Source organism: Geospiza fortis, unplaced genomic scaffold (genome assembly GCF_000277835.1).
Source record: "Geospiza fortis unplaced genomic scaffold, GeoFor_1.0 scaffold34, whole genome shotgun sequence".
Classification (NCBI taxonomy): domain Eukaryota; kingdom Metazoa; phylum Chordata; class Aves; order Passeriformes; family Thraupidae; genus Geospiza; species Geospiza fortis.
The window spans coordinates 666,379-683,122 of record NW_005054474.1 but is presented as its reverse complement, the minus strand read 5'-3'; the positions used below and the strand labels follow the sequence as shown (position 1 = coordinate 683,122).

The 16,744-nt window shown below is 49.3% G+C and overlaps 2 protein-coding genes across 2 annotated transcripts in view; both read left to right on the top strand.

Annotated features, from left to right (window-relative positions):
- Positions 1-5,366, top strand: part of HHATL (hedgehog acyltransferase like) — an 18,183-nt gene extending 12,817 nt beyond the window's left edge. Inside the window, exons 10-11 of the mRNA XM_005428195.3 lie at positions 2,172-2,313; positions 4,240-5,366. Coding sequence (XP_005428252.1) covers positions 2,172-2,313; positions 4,240-4,364 — 267 coding nt within the window. The 3' untranslated portion in view covers positions 4,365-5,366. The remainder of the gene's footprint in view (positions 1-2,171; positions 2,314-4,239) is intronic.
- Positions 5,367-9,765: 4,399 nt separating this feature from the next.
- KLHL40 (kelch like family member 40) overlaps positions 9,766-16,744 on the top strand; it is an 11,180-nt gene continuing 4,201 nt past the window's right edge. The window contains exons 1-3 of the mRNA XM_005428194.2: positions 9,766-11,075; positions 14,575-14,735; positions 16,127-16,234. Coding sequence (XP_005428251.1) covers positions 9,930-11,075; positions 14,575-14,735; positions 16,127-16,234 — 1,415 coding nt within the window. The 5' untranslated portion in view covers positions 9,766-9,929. The remainder of the gene's footprint in view (positions 11,076-14,574; positions 14,736-16,126; positions 16,235-16,744) is intronic.

Here is a 16,744-nt window from a genome sequence, read left to right as displayed (position 1 = left end):
CTCCAATGAGGCATCAAAGTGCCACAGAAAGACACAAAATATGAGATATCTGTCAGTATCTGTCCTTGGGAATAGGTCTATGCATATGGGGAATATTCTGTGGGGAATATCCAGACCCTAGGGGGAAATGTTTATATATTTCCTTATGGGATGAATTTGTTCTTCTTATTCCACAGAGCATCTTGGCATTCTCAGTGGCATTGATGTGATTTCTTTTGAAATCAAGTGTTTGGATGCTAGAACAAATTATTTTTAAATAATAATAATTTAGTAATAATTTTAATAATTCGTGCCCTGTCTTTGTTTGGGACCAAGGTGTCTCAGGGACATATTGGAAAAAAGATCTTTAAAACTTCCATGCTGAAAACAATTATGTTCCTGTTGGAATCCAAAATGCAAGAAACTCTCAGAACTTTAGACCTGTAAACCCAAGCTTAGAATTAAATACAAGATTTTATCTAAAACATTTAAAAAAGCTTCCAACCTTAAATACTAAAACAAAAAATATAAAAAAGTAAAATAACTACCAAAAATAAACAAAAACTTAAAACAAAATACTATAAATTAATGTATAATCATATATATTATATATGTTTTATTTTATCATTAAATATAATTTCTAATTTATATATAATTATATACCTTAAACTAAGTAAAGGAAAGTTTAGAGTTTCAGAGTTTAGATATAGGAAAAAAAATACATTCCAGAGGTAAACAAGGAGTTTAGAATGCAGCACTGTGGGTTTGTGTGCCATAACAAGACTGGCTAAGAAAGCTCACACTGCAGCATGAGTCCATAAGACAAAATATTTAAAGATTGGGTCAAAAACATAAATATCCTTGTGAGCAGTGTTTTATTGGTCAATAAATGCTTTAAAGGTCTTGTAACTAAGAGTCTTGAGACCTTCTGAGCCATGCAGTGAAGATGTGAGCCAAACTCACCCTTCCTGCCCATGTAGGAGATAGAAAAATAAACCTCATCATCAAAAACAACTCAAAAATCCCATCTCAAATTCCTTCCAAAAAATGTATTCCTTTCATTAAAATATAAAAATATAATACAAATAAATATATAAAATATAAACCACATATTAAAAAATAAAATAAAAAAACAACAAACCACAATTAAAAAATCCCACCTCAAATTCCTTCCAAATAAATTATCACAGGTTCCTCATTTCTTTTTCCCAATTCAAATCCCAGAGGTCCTAAATTAGTTAAAGATGTATTTTGAATACAAACCGTGGAGAGAATCCTCCCGTTTGCTCTCCTGGTTGAACTCCTAATCAGATTAAGGCTCTCGAGGCAGTGAAATCCCCTTCCCTGCAGCACCACAATTCCCAGCTCTAAGTAGCCTGGGGGCTCTTTGAAGGCTGCTCTAAACCCCATCCCTGCTCCACTCACAGCAGCTGATCCTGGAGATTATGTGCCACTGACAATTCCACTCTGCTGCTGTCATTGGCTTTTGAGCTTTTATTTTTTTCTCTTTAATTCCTAGGAAACTATTTTTATCAGGAGCCAGGAGTGATTTGCATGTAGGGCTAATAATAATCCGGGGATACAACAGATTCTTCTGCCTTGAGGAGTGGCAAGAGGTGGAGAACCATTTCATTTTAAAGAGGATCTGAGAGAGCTGGAGGAGGACTTGTGACAAGGATGTGGAGGGACAGGACAAGGAGAAATGGATTTAAACTGACAGAGGGCAGGGTTGGATGGGATCACAGGAAGGAATTCTTCCCTGTGAGGATGGTGAAGCCCTGGCACAGGTGCCCAGAGAAGCTGTGGCTGCCCGTGGATCCCTGGCAGTGTCCAAGGCCAGGCTGGATGGGACTTGGATCACCCTGGGACAGTGGAAGGTGTCCCTGCCCAAGACAGGGGGTGGAATGGATGATCCTTAAGATCCCTTCCAACCCAAACCCTTCCATGTGTCTGTGATTCTAAAATTACCATGAAACTGTGTCTAACATCTTGCCCCTACCCATGGGACCCAGCCCAGAGTCCCTAAAGCAGCAGAGCAGTTTTGTCCTTTCCTTGTCCTTTCATTTCTTCATTCCAGAGGCACTGAAAGCTGCTCTGATTTTTGCCTCCTCTCTGGGATCCCAGCTGGGGTTGCCCCATTCACCTCCTTTTCCTTAGAGACCCTTTTCCCTCTGCTCCTCTCCCCTCCACAGGCCAAGCTGTCAGGGGCCATGTCTCGGCGGATCAGGGCAGCTTTTGGGGCTGTGAACTTCTGGGCCATCGTCCTCTACAACATCCTGGCCCTCAACAGCCTGGAGTTTGCTCTGCTGGTGACCAAGAGACTCCTCGTGATGGGTAAGGTGCTGAGACAGCCCTGTCTGAGCTGCTGTGGGAGCTGAGCACTGGGATCTTGGATCCTTCTGGGTCCAAACTGCCCCGGCCACTGGTTTGTGAGGTGGCTGCTCCAAATATCCTTAATTCTCATGCAAAAAGGTGTTTCTTAGCCCCCTGAGTGTTCTGGGGTACCAGCAGCCTGCCAGGTGTGCTTGTACAGCTCCTGGCACAGCCTGAGCCTGGTTCAGCCTCCCTGGAGCACTGCAGGGGTCACGTTCATCTCATCAAGCAGGGCTCAGTCCCTGCCTGCAAAAGGGACTGACCCCTCCTGCCTCATTGCCTCTGCTCCAGCAGGCATCCTGCAGCATCCCAAAGGTGACAGGTACAAATCCTCATCCTGCATGTCTCGGTTTGGAAAGCCAGGTGTCTGCTAAGGAAGGCAGGAGCCTCCCCTGAAATGGAGAATGTAAACCCTCCCCCCCCCCTCCGAATTGCTATAAATTTTAAATTAAGGGGCTCTCAGGCAAAAATATGAGAGCAGGAATAACAGTTCTTTAATAGGGAAGACAATAAAAGGATAAAATAAACAATGCAGTCCACTAGAACAACACTGGCAGAGTCAGAACCCAACCTGACACCCTGTGGGTCAGGGTGCTGGCAGCAGTCCCATTGGAATTGTGGCTGCAGCCCTCCTGCAGTGTCAGGGGGGGTTCTGCTGGAGCAGGGATCCTGGAGAAAGGTGCAGTCTCTTCCTCTGAAGCTCCAGTGGAAGAGGCAGCTGCTGTTCCTCTGGGAAAACCAGTGGAGAAGCTGTGCTGGTGTTCCAGAGTCTCCAGATTCTATCCAGGCAGGAATCCTTGGCTCCTCCCTCTGGGCTCACATCTCCCAATGGGATGCTGTAGTTCTTATCAGCCATGCAGGGACATTCAACAGCTGTTATCAGCAGATGTCCCCTCCCGAGGGAGGTGTGATTGTGGAAGAGATACGGCAAACTGCCCACTTGACAAAAGACAGCTGCCCTACAGATGGTCATAGAATACATCTTGCCTTGCAATCCAGAACAGTACATTTCTGATCAGTGCATTGTGGCTCTGTTTTGAAGACTTCTTGAGCTGCCCAGGGTATAAATAGCCCTGAGGAGCCCTCTCTGGGATGGGGATGGATAATGTCACACTCGCTGTGCCAGGAGTGCCTGCCCGCTGAGCTCGCTGGCTTTTGCTGGTTGCATTATTCATTGCGCAGCTCCTGTTTTAGCAGGAACAAACCCTGGATCCACCCCTCTGCTGTGGAGACCAGGTCTGTGATTGCAAACACTGTCAGACCTTTCTGAACAGGAGGGAGGGCTCTGGCACTGACGTAGGTGACAAAAATATGTATTTTCCTGGGCGGACACTGTGTCCCCACTAAGTGCAGGACAAGAAGACTTCAAAACAGCACCACAACCCACTGATTAGAAATGTACAGACTGCAGGATGAGGATTTGTACCTGTCACCTTTGGGGTGATGCAGGGTGTCTCCTGGAGCAGAGGAAATGAGGCAGGACAAGGCTGGGGTTGATCCTCAGCATCAGTGGGGCCCAAAGCTTCCAGAAGGTCACAGAGTTGAGCAACGATGGACATGGGCAGGTTCAATGGGCAGAAAGTCAACCATGACTTCTGAATTTGGGAAGCAGAAGGATTTTGGGGGGTAAGAGGGGCTTGAAACTCCTTCAACATGTCCCCACTGCAGTCCACTGTGCCTTGGTGGGTTCAGCTTCACCTAAAATCCAACCCTGAGGATTTCCCTCTTGGTGAAGCTGCAGGGTTGGATCGATGACAAAAAACGTCACTGGCCACTGTGATCTTGTGTGACCTCCCAAACCCACCTGAGAGGCAGCTGTGCTGGGGTGAAGAACTGGCCTGGTTAGGCCAGCACAGCTGGCTGACCAGCTCTCCCTCCCTGCCCTAGGTTTCCCCGAGAGCACCTTGTCCATCTGGTTCATCACCTACTGCGGCGTGCAGCTGATCAAGGAGCGCGAGCGCATCCTGGCCATCCAGCAGGAGGAGAAGGGGGACAAGGCCAAGCTGGAGTAGGGGAGGCTTGTCCTGAAGCTTCATCTCCCTTCCAGCCACTGCTGCCAGGCCAGGCACTGTTCAGGGCTCTCCATGCCCTCCTGACAATCGGACTGCTGTAGCTCATCCACGTAGGAGTCACCTGGAAGGCACAGGTCACCCCCTTGCTGCAGGGAAGAATTTCCATCAGGCACAGCGGGTGTTTCACAGTCTCCCCAGGCATGGCAGAATGCTGAGGCAGCTCCCAGGATATTTTTTCCACGCCAGAGCCATCCCCATTGTTTTCCTGGCCCTCTGACAGTGTGCAGGCTCAGAGATTTCACCCCCTGCTTCCCTTGGTGCACGAGCACTGGGTTCCCCCTCAGCCCTTGTCTCCCAGAAGAGACTCTCCAGGCCCCATGGCTGGAGGTTTTAGGGCTCTGCACTGCTGGATCTGAGACTGATGTGACCACCCTGCTGTGACACGTGTCCTGGGACTCAAGCCAAACCCCACCTCAGTTTTTTTTACATGCCACAGATAAAGGTCTAAGCTCACATTCCTGCCCATGGCTGAGGGACAGAAGGTGCTGTAGCCACCCCATGCTCACCTCCACCCCTTTCCTCAGCTGCCTTTGGAGTGCACAGCCCACTGAGCACACAGATGAACACAATCAAAGGAGAAAAAGCCCAGGGGAAGATCAGGGATTGGGGCTGGGTGGTGGAGGGAAAGCCCATGGGAGCCTCCTTGGAGAATTAGACTTTGGGAGTGTGTGAAACACAGTGCCTTGGGGAAAAGGTGGGTTTGTGACACAGAAATAGCTCTCTTGCACTTTAGTGTAACTCTTCAGTGGCCTTATGTCTGAGTTCTGTCTGTCTGGGGGCAGGACCCACACCCCTCTGCAGTGGGGTCGAGACCTTGGTGCATCCCCATGGGGGAAGCAGGATGGGTTCCTAGCCAGATTTCAGCTCTGCCAAAGCAATTTGTGGAGTCCCTGGTAAATGTCTCTTATTTATGTAGCCAATAAATGCTGGATAACTCTGGCACCTGCTGCTCATCCCTGTTAATGCTGCTGGCTGCAGGTGACACCCCTGGAAACGCCCAAGCACCAGAGAGTGAGAGGACAAGGATCTGTTTGCAGGTCCTGCCCCCCAAAAAAGTGACACAAGACATTTGTGACTTCAGCACAAACCCATTTGTCATCACCAGACTGGAGTTTGGGCTGCAGCTGGATTCATATTCACCTTTATTTTGACTCTGCTATTGGGTGTCATCACCAGACTGGAGTTTGGGCCGCAGCTGGATTCATATTCACCTTTAATTTGACTCTTCTTTTGTACATATCTTGAGCCTGTGGCCAGCACACTTCACCCATGTGGGTTTTGGGTTAGAAGCCAGGTTGGTTTTACTTTTGGGAGCCTGACCAACAATGCTGGGAGTAAGGGGCAGGCATTGTGCCTTGGTGGCATCTTGTCACTTCCCTTTTTGTCACTGCTGGACTTTTCATGGGTGCTTCTTGGCATCTCCATTATTTCAGATTTACTTCTTCCATCAAACCAGCTCAGCCACCGTGTGCTTCCTGCAGGGTTGGATTCATCTCCTGCCCTCTGCAGGAGTGTCCTTGCACAGGTGGCACCTCCCTGAGGCGCTGTCACCAAGGGCTCTGCCCCTGTGGTGGCTCAGCTCGGGTCTGTGGCTGCCTGGGAGGGCAGAGTCACCTCCCAGCGTCCAAGTGGGTGACTCACATGGCAAAGCCCAGTGACTCTGCACTGCCCTCCTGACTGGGATACTTCAGCAGAGAAAATAGCCCATTCACTAAGAGGCTATATTTACCCAGCAGCTGCATCTGCTGAAGCTGCCAGAAGGAGCTAATCTTAGACACCAGCCCAGTCACTGATCTGTTAGAGACAGTTCATGGGAGAGTTTGGGCTTTGCCCTCCTTTTCCAGGAGTTTTCCCTTCAGTTTTTGCTCCTCTCACAAGCCCAGGAGGTTTGAGCCCCCTGGTGCTGTCTCAACCAGCTCAGCCTTGCACAGGACACTCTCAGTCTCACTGAATGTCTCTGTAGGATGGGATTTATCCACTCATCTGCTCTGATTATTGCCTGCCCCTTCATAAAACTCCATCGAGAAGCCAAGACAAGCAATTTTTTATTGTAATTACAAATCCCTACATTTTACTTAACAGCCCTACACTGGACACTTTCTTGTTCAGCCTGACATGGCTGAAATTCCTTCATCCATCCTTTTTGTTGTAACATTTTGTATGGGGTGGGGGTGATCCTGCAGCACTGCATCCCTTTAGGATGTAGCTGTGCATCCTCGCCATTGTGGTTTAATCCCACACAGTTTCTCACTCACTCACTCACTCACTCACTCCCCCTCACCCCATAAGGAGGAGAAATCAGAAATAAAAGGTAAACAGGTAAATCTGTTGAGATAAGAACAGTTTAACATTTGAAACAAAACGTAATGATGATAATTATAATAATGACAAGGAGAGGAGAAAGAGCAACAGAACCCAAGAGGAACAATGAGGCAAAACAATTGCTCATCGCCCACTGGCTGATGCCCAGCCTGTCCCCAAACAGCAAATTGGCTCCTTTCTAGGTAATTTCCACAGTTTATATCCTGGAAATGATGTTCTATGGTATGGAATATCCCTCTGGCCAGCTCAAGTCAGCTCTCCTGGCCACGCTGCTTCCCAGCTTTTGGTGCAGCTCCTCCCTGGCAGACTGTGAGAGGTGGAAAATCCTTGACTCAGGGTGAGAACGACAGCAGGAGCCAAAATATTGGTGAGTTATCAACATTATCCTCATCCTAAATTAGGAAAAACACAGCACTGCAGGAGGAAAATTGTGACGGTGTTCAAAGGGGTCCAAGGATGAGGGAAGAGATGAGGATCTGACTCCATGTTTCAGAAGGCTGATTTATTATTTTATGATATATATTATATTAAAACTATACTAAAAGAATAGAAGAAAGGATTTCATCAGAAGGCTAGCTAAAAATAGAATAGAAAGGAATGATAACAAAAGCTTCTGTCTCGGACAGAGAGTCCGAGCCAGCTGACTGTGATTGGCCATTAATTAGAAACAACCACATGAGACCAATCACAGATCCACCTGTTGCATTCCACAGCAACAGGCAATCAATGTTTACATTTTGTTCCTGAGGCCTCTCAGCTTCTCAGGAGGAAAAATCCTAAGGAAAGGATTTTTCCTAAAAGATGTCTGTGACAGAAAATTCACTCTCCCAGATGAAACCAGGACCTCCACCCCCTCCCATGTCCTGGGGACTGTTGCCCACCTGGGGACACATTTAATGACTGTGGGAGTCCCTGGTGATTGGAAATCCCTGGCTGTGGCCCTGTCAGACCTGGGGGACAGTGCACCCAGGCTCTTGGAAAACCAGGGCTGCTTCCCCAAGCCTTGGAGCTGCTCCAGGCAAAGCCACTGAAGCCCTGGGAGTCCCCAGGGCAGGTTTGGGACCAGCCCAGGGCCCTTTCCCTGGTGAGCCACCAACCTGGGAGATGCCAGAGACCCAGCAGGTGCCAGAGCTCCTCTGGGAAGGGCTGCAGCTGAATTTTAGCAGTGGCACCCCATGGGGTGGGGGATAAGGAAGCAAAACTCAGCTGGCAGCACAACGAAAAGGAAAACAAGGCAGGGCTCAGAGGAGATTAAAGGCAGAGGGAGGCGGGGGAAATCCCAGCTGGTGGCACAACAACACAGGATTAAACCTGGGATGGCACAGAGCTGATGCAGAGGGGGCAGAGAGGGGAGGGAGGGGGTGTCCAGCCCCAGATGTCAGGGAGCAAAAATTCCTGAAGTTCAACCCGGTTCAAAGATCAGCACTCGGAGCTCAGTCCTGGCACAGATGAGCAGCACAGGAGAGCTCATGATGTGAGCCCTGAAAACAGCTTGTGATTATTTCCCTGCTCTGTTGGTACCTCCCAGATGCTGCTGGAACCACACCAGTATCATACTGGTACAGCTCTCTCCCTCTTCTAGAGATGACCATCATGGCAATTTTTATAAATTTTACATCCCTGCCAGGCTAAGGGGTTGTGTGGCTTTAAACACACCAAGAATAATGGCTAATATTTTTTCATAGGCTTAATTAAATCGTTAATTAAATCTGTGCCATCACTGAGTGTCAGACAGCCCAGAGGGTCCACAGCAAGAGATAAAACAGATTCATGTGCAAGTTTTACTATGGGTATAAATAATTAGAGCTACTCTGCTCGCCCATGTCTGTCAAAACTAATTTGCTTCTTTGTGAGCTCTGTGGGAATAGCTGGACCTGGACTGGCCATTTCAGGGCCCAGGGGACTTCCTAGACATCCATGGGTAGGCAAGCAGGACACAAAGGTTGCTGGAGAGCTCAGCCACCCTGGAGCATCATCTCCAGGCCAGGCAGGCTGTCCTGCTGTGCCTCTAGACTTCATCCAGAGGGGAAGGATGAACCAGAAGGCCTGAGCAGGAGACCCTCAGTTTACTAGAAGGTATTTGGGTTTAGATGCCTTAATCTGTGAGTTTAAGCCCACCATTGCATTTCCTTTATTTCTGTTCTGCCTCAGACACTCTCTCTGTCCCCAGGATGTGGATTTATTGGTGCCCAGGTGCCCACAGACTGTGCCGCTGGGGCCCATGTACATGTCTGACAGAGCCACAGAATCAGTGAGGCTGGAAAAGAGCTCTGGGGTTGACTCCAACCTGTGGTTGAACCGGACCATGGCCCTGAGTGCTGCGTCCAGTCTTTCCTTAACACCTCCAGGGATGGTGACTCCACCACCTACTGCAGGGGAAAAGAGCCATTCCTCTCCCACAGTCCTCAAATCCCTGCTTTAGTGAGGGTTTTAAAGGAACTTCCAGCCCAGATCTCGTATCCCACACAGGGCTGTAAATAAACACCTCTACCTCCATTTCCCACCCCTGAAAAGTGACTCTAGAGGAGGATAAAGGACAAACCTGTGCAGCAAAGCAGGCCTGGGTGGGAGCTGGCTGGAGCTGGGGATGCCACAAAGCCCACACAAGACCTTCCCTTAGCACATCCATCCTTCCAGCTTTGACTTCATGGCCTATTTTCAGCACAGCTAAAGGTCCAGCATTTTCAGAGCATCATCAGGAGGAAGCCCCAGCCTTGCCACCCATGACCCAAACAGCAAATTGGGCTGTTAGATTCACCTAGAGTCCTCTTCCCAAGCCCACGTGTCCCCCGTGGTGTCACAGCAGCCAAACCTGCTGCTCTCCCCACGGTGACTCACGAGCTGCCAGACCCTTCCTGAATTCCTGGGGCTGGAATTACAGCTGTTCCCCCGGCCCCCCTCCCTCCCTCCTTGTCCAATGTGTCATATTAAAGGGTGATCGGCTTACACATGCTGCACTATGGATTCCTTAAGCCCCGCAGGGCTGTGTCTATATATAAAGCTGGAAGCTGAAGTGCACAGACAGCTGGGACTGTAGCGAGCATTTCACGTTCCCGGTGTGCCAGCGGTCTGGAAGCCCGTGAGGCTGTGAGCTCTGCTTTCTTTACTCAGGTTTAGGTACAGCCACCAATATTTATCCATAAAAGAAGGATTGGGGCAAAGAACAAGCAGTTTTTCACCACCATGGGTTTGCCTCTTGATCAAGTGGAAGAATTGCGTCTCTACCAGCAAACTCTTCTCCAGGACGGACTCAAAGACATGTTGGACCACAATAAGTTTCTGGACTGTGTTTTGAAAGTGAAAGGGAAGGAGTTTCCCTGCCACCGGCTGGTGCTGGCAGCCTGCAGCCCCTATTTCCGGGCCATGTTCCTCTCAGACATGGAAGAGAGCAAGAAGAGGGAGGTCAGCTTGGAAGATGTCGACCCGGACGTCATGGGCAAGATCCTGCACTACATCTACACCTCCGAGCTGGAGATCACCGAGCAGAACGTGCAGGACATCTTCTCCGTGGCCAACATGTTCCAGATCCCCTCCATCTTCACCGTGTGCGTGTCCTTCCTGCAGAAGAGGCTCTGCCTCAGCAACTGCCTGGCCATCTTCCGGCTGGGATTGATGCTGGACTGCGCCCGGCTGGCCGTGGCCGCCCGCGATTTCATCTGCGACCGCTTCGCGCTGGTCTCCCGGGACGAGGAGTTCTACCAGCTCTCCCCCGACGAGCTGATTGCCATCATCTCCAGCGACTCCCTCAACGTGGAGAAGGAGGAGAGCGTCTTCGAGGTGGTGATGAAGTGGGTGGGGGCCAAGGAGCGCGAGAGCCGGCAGAAGGCCCTGCCTGTCATCTTCGAGAGCGTCCGCTTCCGCCTCATGCCCAGCGACTTCATCAGGGAGCACGTGGAGAAGCACGCCCTGGTCAAGGCCAGCCCCGAGCTGCTCAAGAAGCTGCAGATGGTGAAGGACGCCCAGAAAGGCAAGTTCACTGTGGTGAAGAAGAAGAAAGTGAAGAAGAGCAGTGAAAATCAAGCAAAGGAGGATGTTGTCAATGGAGCAGTGGATGAAGGGGAGGATACGGAGGAGGATGCTCTCCCTGGGATCTTGAATGACACCATGCGCTTTGGGATGTTCCTCCAGGACCTGATTTTCATGGTGAGCGACAGTGGAGCAGTGGCCTATGACCCCAATGCCAACGAGTGCTATTTTGCCTCCCTGTCTACTCAAATCCCGAAGAACCATGTCAGTCTGGTGACCAAAGAGAATCAGATCTTCATTGTTGGAGGACTGTACTACAACGAGGACAACAAAGAGGATCCCATGAGCTCCTACTTCCTACAGGTACTGCCTTTGTCTTTCTTTTGTTTCTTTGACCACTTGGGAACATCACCAAGCTTTAACTCCCAAATTTTTGTTATCATGTGGTGTTAGAGTGAAAGTTGTAAATGAAGGAGAATGATCTGGGTTGCTTTCCTGGAGATTCTTCTCCCTTTATTTTTAAGGATGATGCCACTGAGGGGTGGTTGTGGTAGTGAGGAAGGTTTGAAGGAGTAGGAAATAGGAATGAGCCTTTCTGATCCAAATCCTGAGGAGAGGATTGTTTAAAACAGTGAATTTGGCCCAGCCCTGGCTGCCACAGCGTTCACAAACTGGGAGGTTCGTGGCATCAGACCTTGCATCTCCTGCTTTCCCTGGTTATGAACCCCAGGAAAACCCAAGGGTGACGCTGCCAGGTGCTGAAAAAGGAGCAGCAGCAGCTGCAGCCACAGAGCAAACACCCCAAGGACACAGGGCATGTCCCTGCCTCCCAACACTGCCCCATTCCCAGTGCTGCTCCTGCCCCTGGAGATGGGCTTGGGCCAGCTCAGAGTCTCTGTCTCAGCCATTTCCATCCTGAGAGGGGGAAACGACCATGAGTTGTCTTTGGGGATATCCCCCAGGGAAAGTGGCTGTTCTAACTCAGCAGTGACCCAACTGTGCCTGGATTGAGCTGTGCAGGCAATCTGAGCCCCAGCCTGGGCTGCAGCCCAGATTTCTTTCCCTGTAGACAGCCAACACAAGGCTCCTGACCTTCCTCCCGACCCCAAGGAATCCATTAAATCCTCTATTCTTCCTCCCATACCCAGAAATTCCTTTTTTGTTCCCCTCCATGGCTCAAATCTTCTGGGAAGAAACAATAACGTGTCTCAGGCTCACATCTTCTGGGAAAAACAATAACATCTCCAGGCAGAAAGGATAAAACAAGGGTGGCTGCCAAGCTGAGACACAGAGCCCTGGTCCCTGCCTTGACTCATTGCCCTCATCAGTGGGGCTGCACATCTTGCAGGGACCAGGCTTGTCCTCACCTGGAAAGGTGCAGGGAGTTGTGCAGGCCAGGTGAAGCCCAGGGAATGAGAATCCAGGAGGAAGAAACCCCGGCCCTATAGAGCAGGAGGGAGTGGGAAGGCTGAGGAAGTGCTGGGGGTGTCCTGTTTGAGACACAGCCTGTCACACTGGGCAGTCCATGATGACAGAGGTGTGGGCAGCCCCATCAGTCACCTGTGAAGAGCAGGGCGATGCATTCAGCCAAACCTGTGCCTAAGGATCAGTCTTCCCAGCAGAGGAGGAGCAGGGTCCAGAGAGGTCACAGAATCATAGAATGACCTGGGAAGTCATTCTATGGAATCTTGAGAGGGACCTTGAAGATCTCCTAGCTCCAAACCCCTGCCGTGAGCAGGAACACCTCCCACCAGACCAGGCTGCTCAGAGCCCCATCCAACTTGGCCTTGAACACTTCCAGGGGTGTGGCAGCATCCTTGGAAACATTTAATACTTGACTGCAAAAAGCCCTCAGAAACAGCTCTAGGTCCAAACCTGTGCCCCTTTGAACACGTGGGTTGGATGAAAAACCTTTGGTAGTCCTTCCCCCAAAGTACTTTGTGGTTCTAAGCTGCAAACAGCAAGGTTTCTCTGTTCAGCTCCCAGCTTGCCACTAATTCAGTGGCAAATGCCCTGAGCATTGTGGGGCTAGTTTCAGCTCTTTCCCAAAAGGGTCTCTTGACACATCACCATATCACTCGTGCTTGGGAGAATCAGACAAGCCCTGGGACTGGAGAGTGCCATCAGTTTGCAAATGTTTAATTTATTACATCAGTGTCATTATGTAGCTCACAGTTGCTGTATGAGCAAGAGAGGTTTTGAGCCCTTTTTTTTCAGCTGAAATGACACATTTAGACACGCAGCTCTATGACAAGCCACTGTGCCACAGCTCCCTACACCTTCTGACTCTTTCTATCCCTCCAAATTTCACATTCCCCCTGCTGGAGCCAGGTGCATTAGGTCAGGGATAATTTAGATTTAAGGACAGGCACTAAAATATAAAAATGCTGATAAATCCCAGGGGCCTTGCAGAATTTGGCAGGCACAAAATGATTCCATTGACATTTCAGATGGGAAAGGGTATCCTTTCTTTGTCACTTGCGAGATTTATGACTCGAAAACAATGCTGAATCCATCAAGAAGCAGGAACTACCATGCTACCACGATGACTGGGCTGCTCAGGGTTGCACTATAAATAACATATGTGTGGACCACAGCTTACAAAGAGACAAAAACCACAGGCACCCAGCCGAGGGCGAGTCTTCGGAGCCAACCCATCAAAATGGAGCTCCTTGGCCTGAGCCCATGGCAAACAATGCTCCAGGCTGTGCTGCGTCACAGCTTCATCCTGCAGTCCCACAAAATTGGCTGCAAGACATCCCTCCTTCCTCTATCAAGATAAAATATTTTTTTCCCAATTCCCGTTAAGCCACAGTGCTCAGAGTCTCCAGTCTAAGATTTTTTTTGGTTTTTGTTTTTGTTTTTTTTGTTTTTCGTTTTGGTTTTTGTGTTGGTTTTTTTTGTTTGTTTGTTTGGTTGGTTGGTTTTTTTGTTTGTTTTTTTCTGGGTGGGAGTTGAGGCAATGCCTTGATCTACGGATGTGCAAGGATTTGGTGATCTGATCCAGAAGCTTGCTCTGGCACACTTCATCTGTGCAGCCAACATTGCTGGCAGCACCCTGTTACCTGGCAGAGATGGAAAATGCCAGGATGAAATGCTGTGTGTGAGGTGTTCTGTGCGTGAAAAGGCTCAGGAAAATTTCTGGGATTGAAATGCTTCCATTCCTCCAGTCCCAGGAACAATCCATCATAAGCACGGCAAGAAGTTTTTCACCCAAAGATGACCAAGATTTTTCCAGGTTAGAAGAGGAGACTTAGGAGAGAGTTTATCACTCCACAGCTCCCTGAAAGGAGGCTGGAGCCAGGTAGGGTTGGCCTCTTCTCCCAGGCAACCAGGGACAGGATGAGAGGACAGGGCCTCAGGCTGCACCAAGGGAGGTTCAGGTTGGACATCCTGGAGAATTTTTTTACTGAAAAGGTGTTCAGGCATTGAGATGGGCTGTCTAGGGAAGTGGTGGAGTCACCATCCCTGGAGGTGTTCAAGAAATGACTTGATGTGGCACTCAGTGCCATGGAATTGATAAGGAGGTGGCTGGTCAAAGGTTGGACCCAGTGATCTCAGAGGCATTTCCCAACTTTAATGTGATTCTATAAGGTCCAGGCTTTGATGAATAGAGCAGAAAATGTTGCTGCACACCCACCTCTGCTCTAATGCCTTGTCATAAAAGGTCTACCATACAAATTGTGCCTTGGGTTTGCTCTCAGATCTCCCATCCTGCTCCAGCTGACAAAGGCACAGCCACAGGAGCATTGCTGCTGGGGTGACCAAGCTGCACATGGGAACACACTTTGTCCTCCACCTCCGGGCCCTGATTTTTGCTGATCAAATGGACACACACTAATGACCTTATGTTCCTTTCCAGTACGACCACCTGGATGCAGACTGGCTGGGGATGCCCCCCCTGCCCTCCCCTCGCTGCCTCTTCGGGCTGGGGGAGGCTGAAAACTCCATTTTTGTGGTTGGAGGGAAGGAGCTGAAGGAGGGAGAGAAGACCTTGGATTCAGTGCTGTGCTACGACCGCCTGTGAGTGTCCCCTGAGAGTGTGGGGTGGAGGGGAAATGGAGCAGCTGCCATGGGTTAAAAGGTTTGGGAGAAGGGCTTGGACTCTGTATGAGGATGCTGGGACTGTCCTCAGGCTGTGCCCTGGGGCTCTGAGCTGTCTCCTTCCAGCTGCTCCCTTTATTGAGCCTCCTGGAGAGGGAAGCATTTATGGGCATATTTTGTTTTCGGGGATTGATATTAGTGGATGTTCACGTGAGACATGTACAGAGGTGTTTTTTTCTTCTGCTAAATCTCCTGCTCTTGCCCATTGATTAAAGGATCAGTGGCGTTCACTGTGGTCTCACCAAAAAGAGGTTTGAACAGAAAAGCTTGTTTTTAAAATTTTCAGATGTATCACAGAATGGCTCATCCTGATTGATATCAGGCTTAATATCCAATTAGTTTTGGACAATGGGCTCTGACCCATGCTAGCTCATGAGCTTTATTAAAAGGCACCATCCTGTTCTTCTCTCAGGAGACAGAAACTTCCAAAGCCTGCTGCTCTCTGCCCCAAAGAGACAGAGCAGCAGGCACCAACAAGCCTTTGCTTGGTCTATATTTAGATGTATGTGCTTCCAAGTCTGTTTTACAGGCAGAGATTTGAAACCAGTTCCATTCCCACAGAGCAGGGCATTTATCTGCCCCTGCAGACTCTGGGAAAGGATTTGTCTGCCCCCACTCAGTGCTTGGAGGTGGTTTGAGTATCAGTTTGAACCTGGTAGAGATGTGATCAGCACCACTCTATCTCTGGTTTTATTTGGTTATTATTCTGATTGAACATGGCTGAACATGAACCAGCTGTGTGCCCAGGTGGCCAAGAGGGCCAGTGGATTGTATTCATCCATCCTGGATGGATCAGCAGGACCAGGGAAATGTTTATTCCTTTGTGCTGGGCACTGTGAGGCTGCACCTCAAATCCTGCATCCAGTTTTGGGCCTTTCATGACAAGAAGGACACTGAGGGGCTGGAGTGAGCCCCAAGAAGGGAATGGAGCTGAGGAAGGGTCTGGAGCACCAGGAGCAGCTGAAAGAACTTGAGTGGCTCAGCTTGGAGAAAAGGAGGTTGAAGGGGTCATTATTGCTCCTTATCCCTACCTGAAGACCTCAAGAAAATAATGGTTATTAGCATAAATAATCTGCTTATTTTACTGTCACCCTTCTTTAGGATCACTATTATTATTTTTAGGATCATTAGACATTTATTTTCTGAGCCTGCCCCATTGCAGACCTTGTGTTTCTGAGACTGAGTCCAACCCTGTGCTCACCTCTAGGCCTGGGAAATGCCATGTACTCTAGGTGTCATCCAGCAAGCTACAAACCCTTTTGCTTCCCATCTTCTTCTGACTCCATCTTTTTCTTTCCCATCTTTTCCAGGTCCTTCAAGTGGGGTGAGGCTGATCCCCTTCCCTACTCAGTCTATGGCCACGCAGTGGTATCACATAAGGACCTTGTCTACGTCATTGGGGGCAAAGGAAGTGACAAGTAAGTCAAAAACTAAGAGAAAATCAAGGAGGCAATCCCCCAAACCAGTGGAATTGCAGAGTTGGGTACCTCCTCAGCCTGCTTTAAGGAGGGCTGGATGGGATGGGAGATGTGGATCCTTCCCTCTGTGCTCATCTTTGTGCCTGCAGCCCTTTCCGAAACCTTAGGAGGCCAACAGGGACATCAGGAAGATGGCAGTGTCCTTACAGGAGAGAGAATGCATTGCCCCATCCCTGGAAGCAGGCTGGAGGGAGCTTTGAGGGAAACTGGTCCAGAGGAAGGTGGCCCTGCCCATGGGGGTTGGAATGAGATGATCTTTAAAGATCCTTCCAAATCAAACCACAAAAAAATAAATGTCACACAGATTGGGAGAGGCACTGAAGAGCAAAAAGCCCCTTCACTTTTAAGGTGTCCTGTCTTTGGCTTGTGGAGCAGAGTGGTCACCATAGCCAAATCCAGGTGTGTATTTGCAATAGGAGGGAAAAACCTCATCCACCCTGACCCCAAACC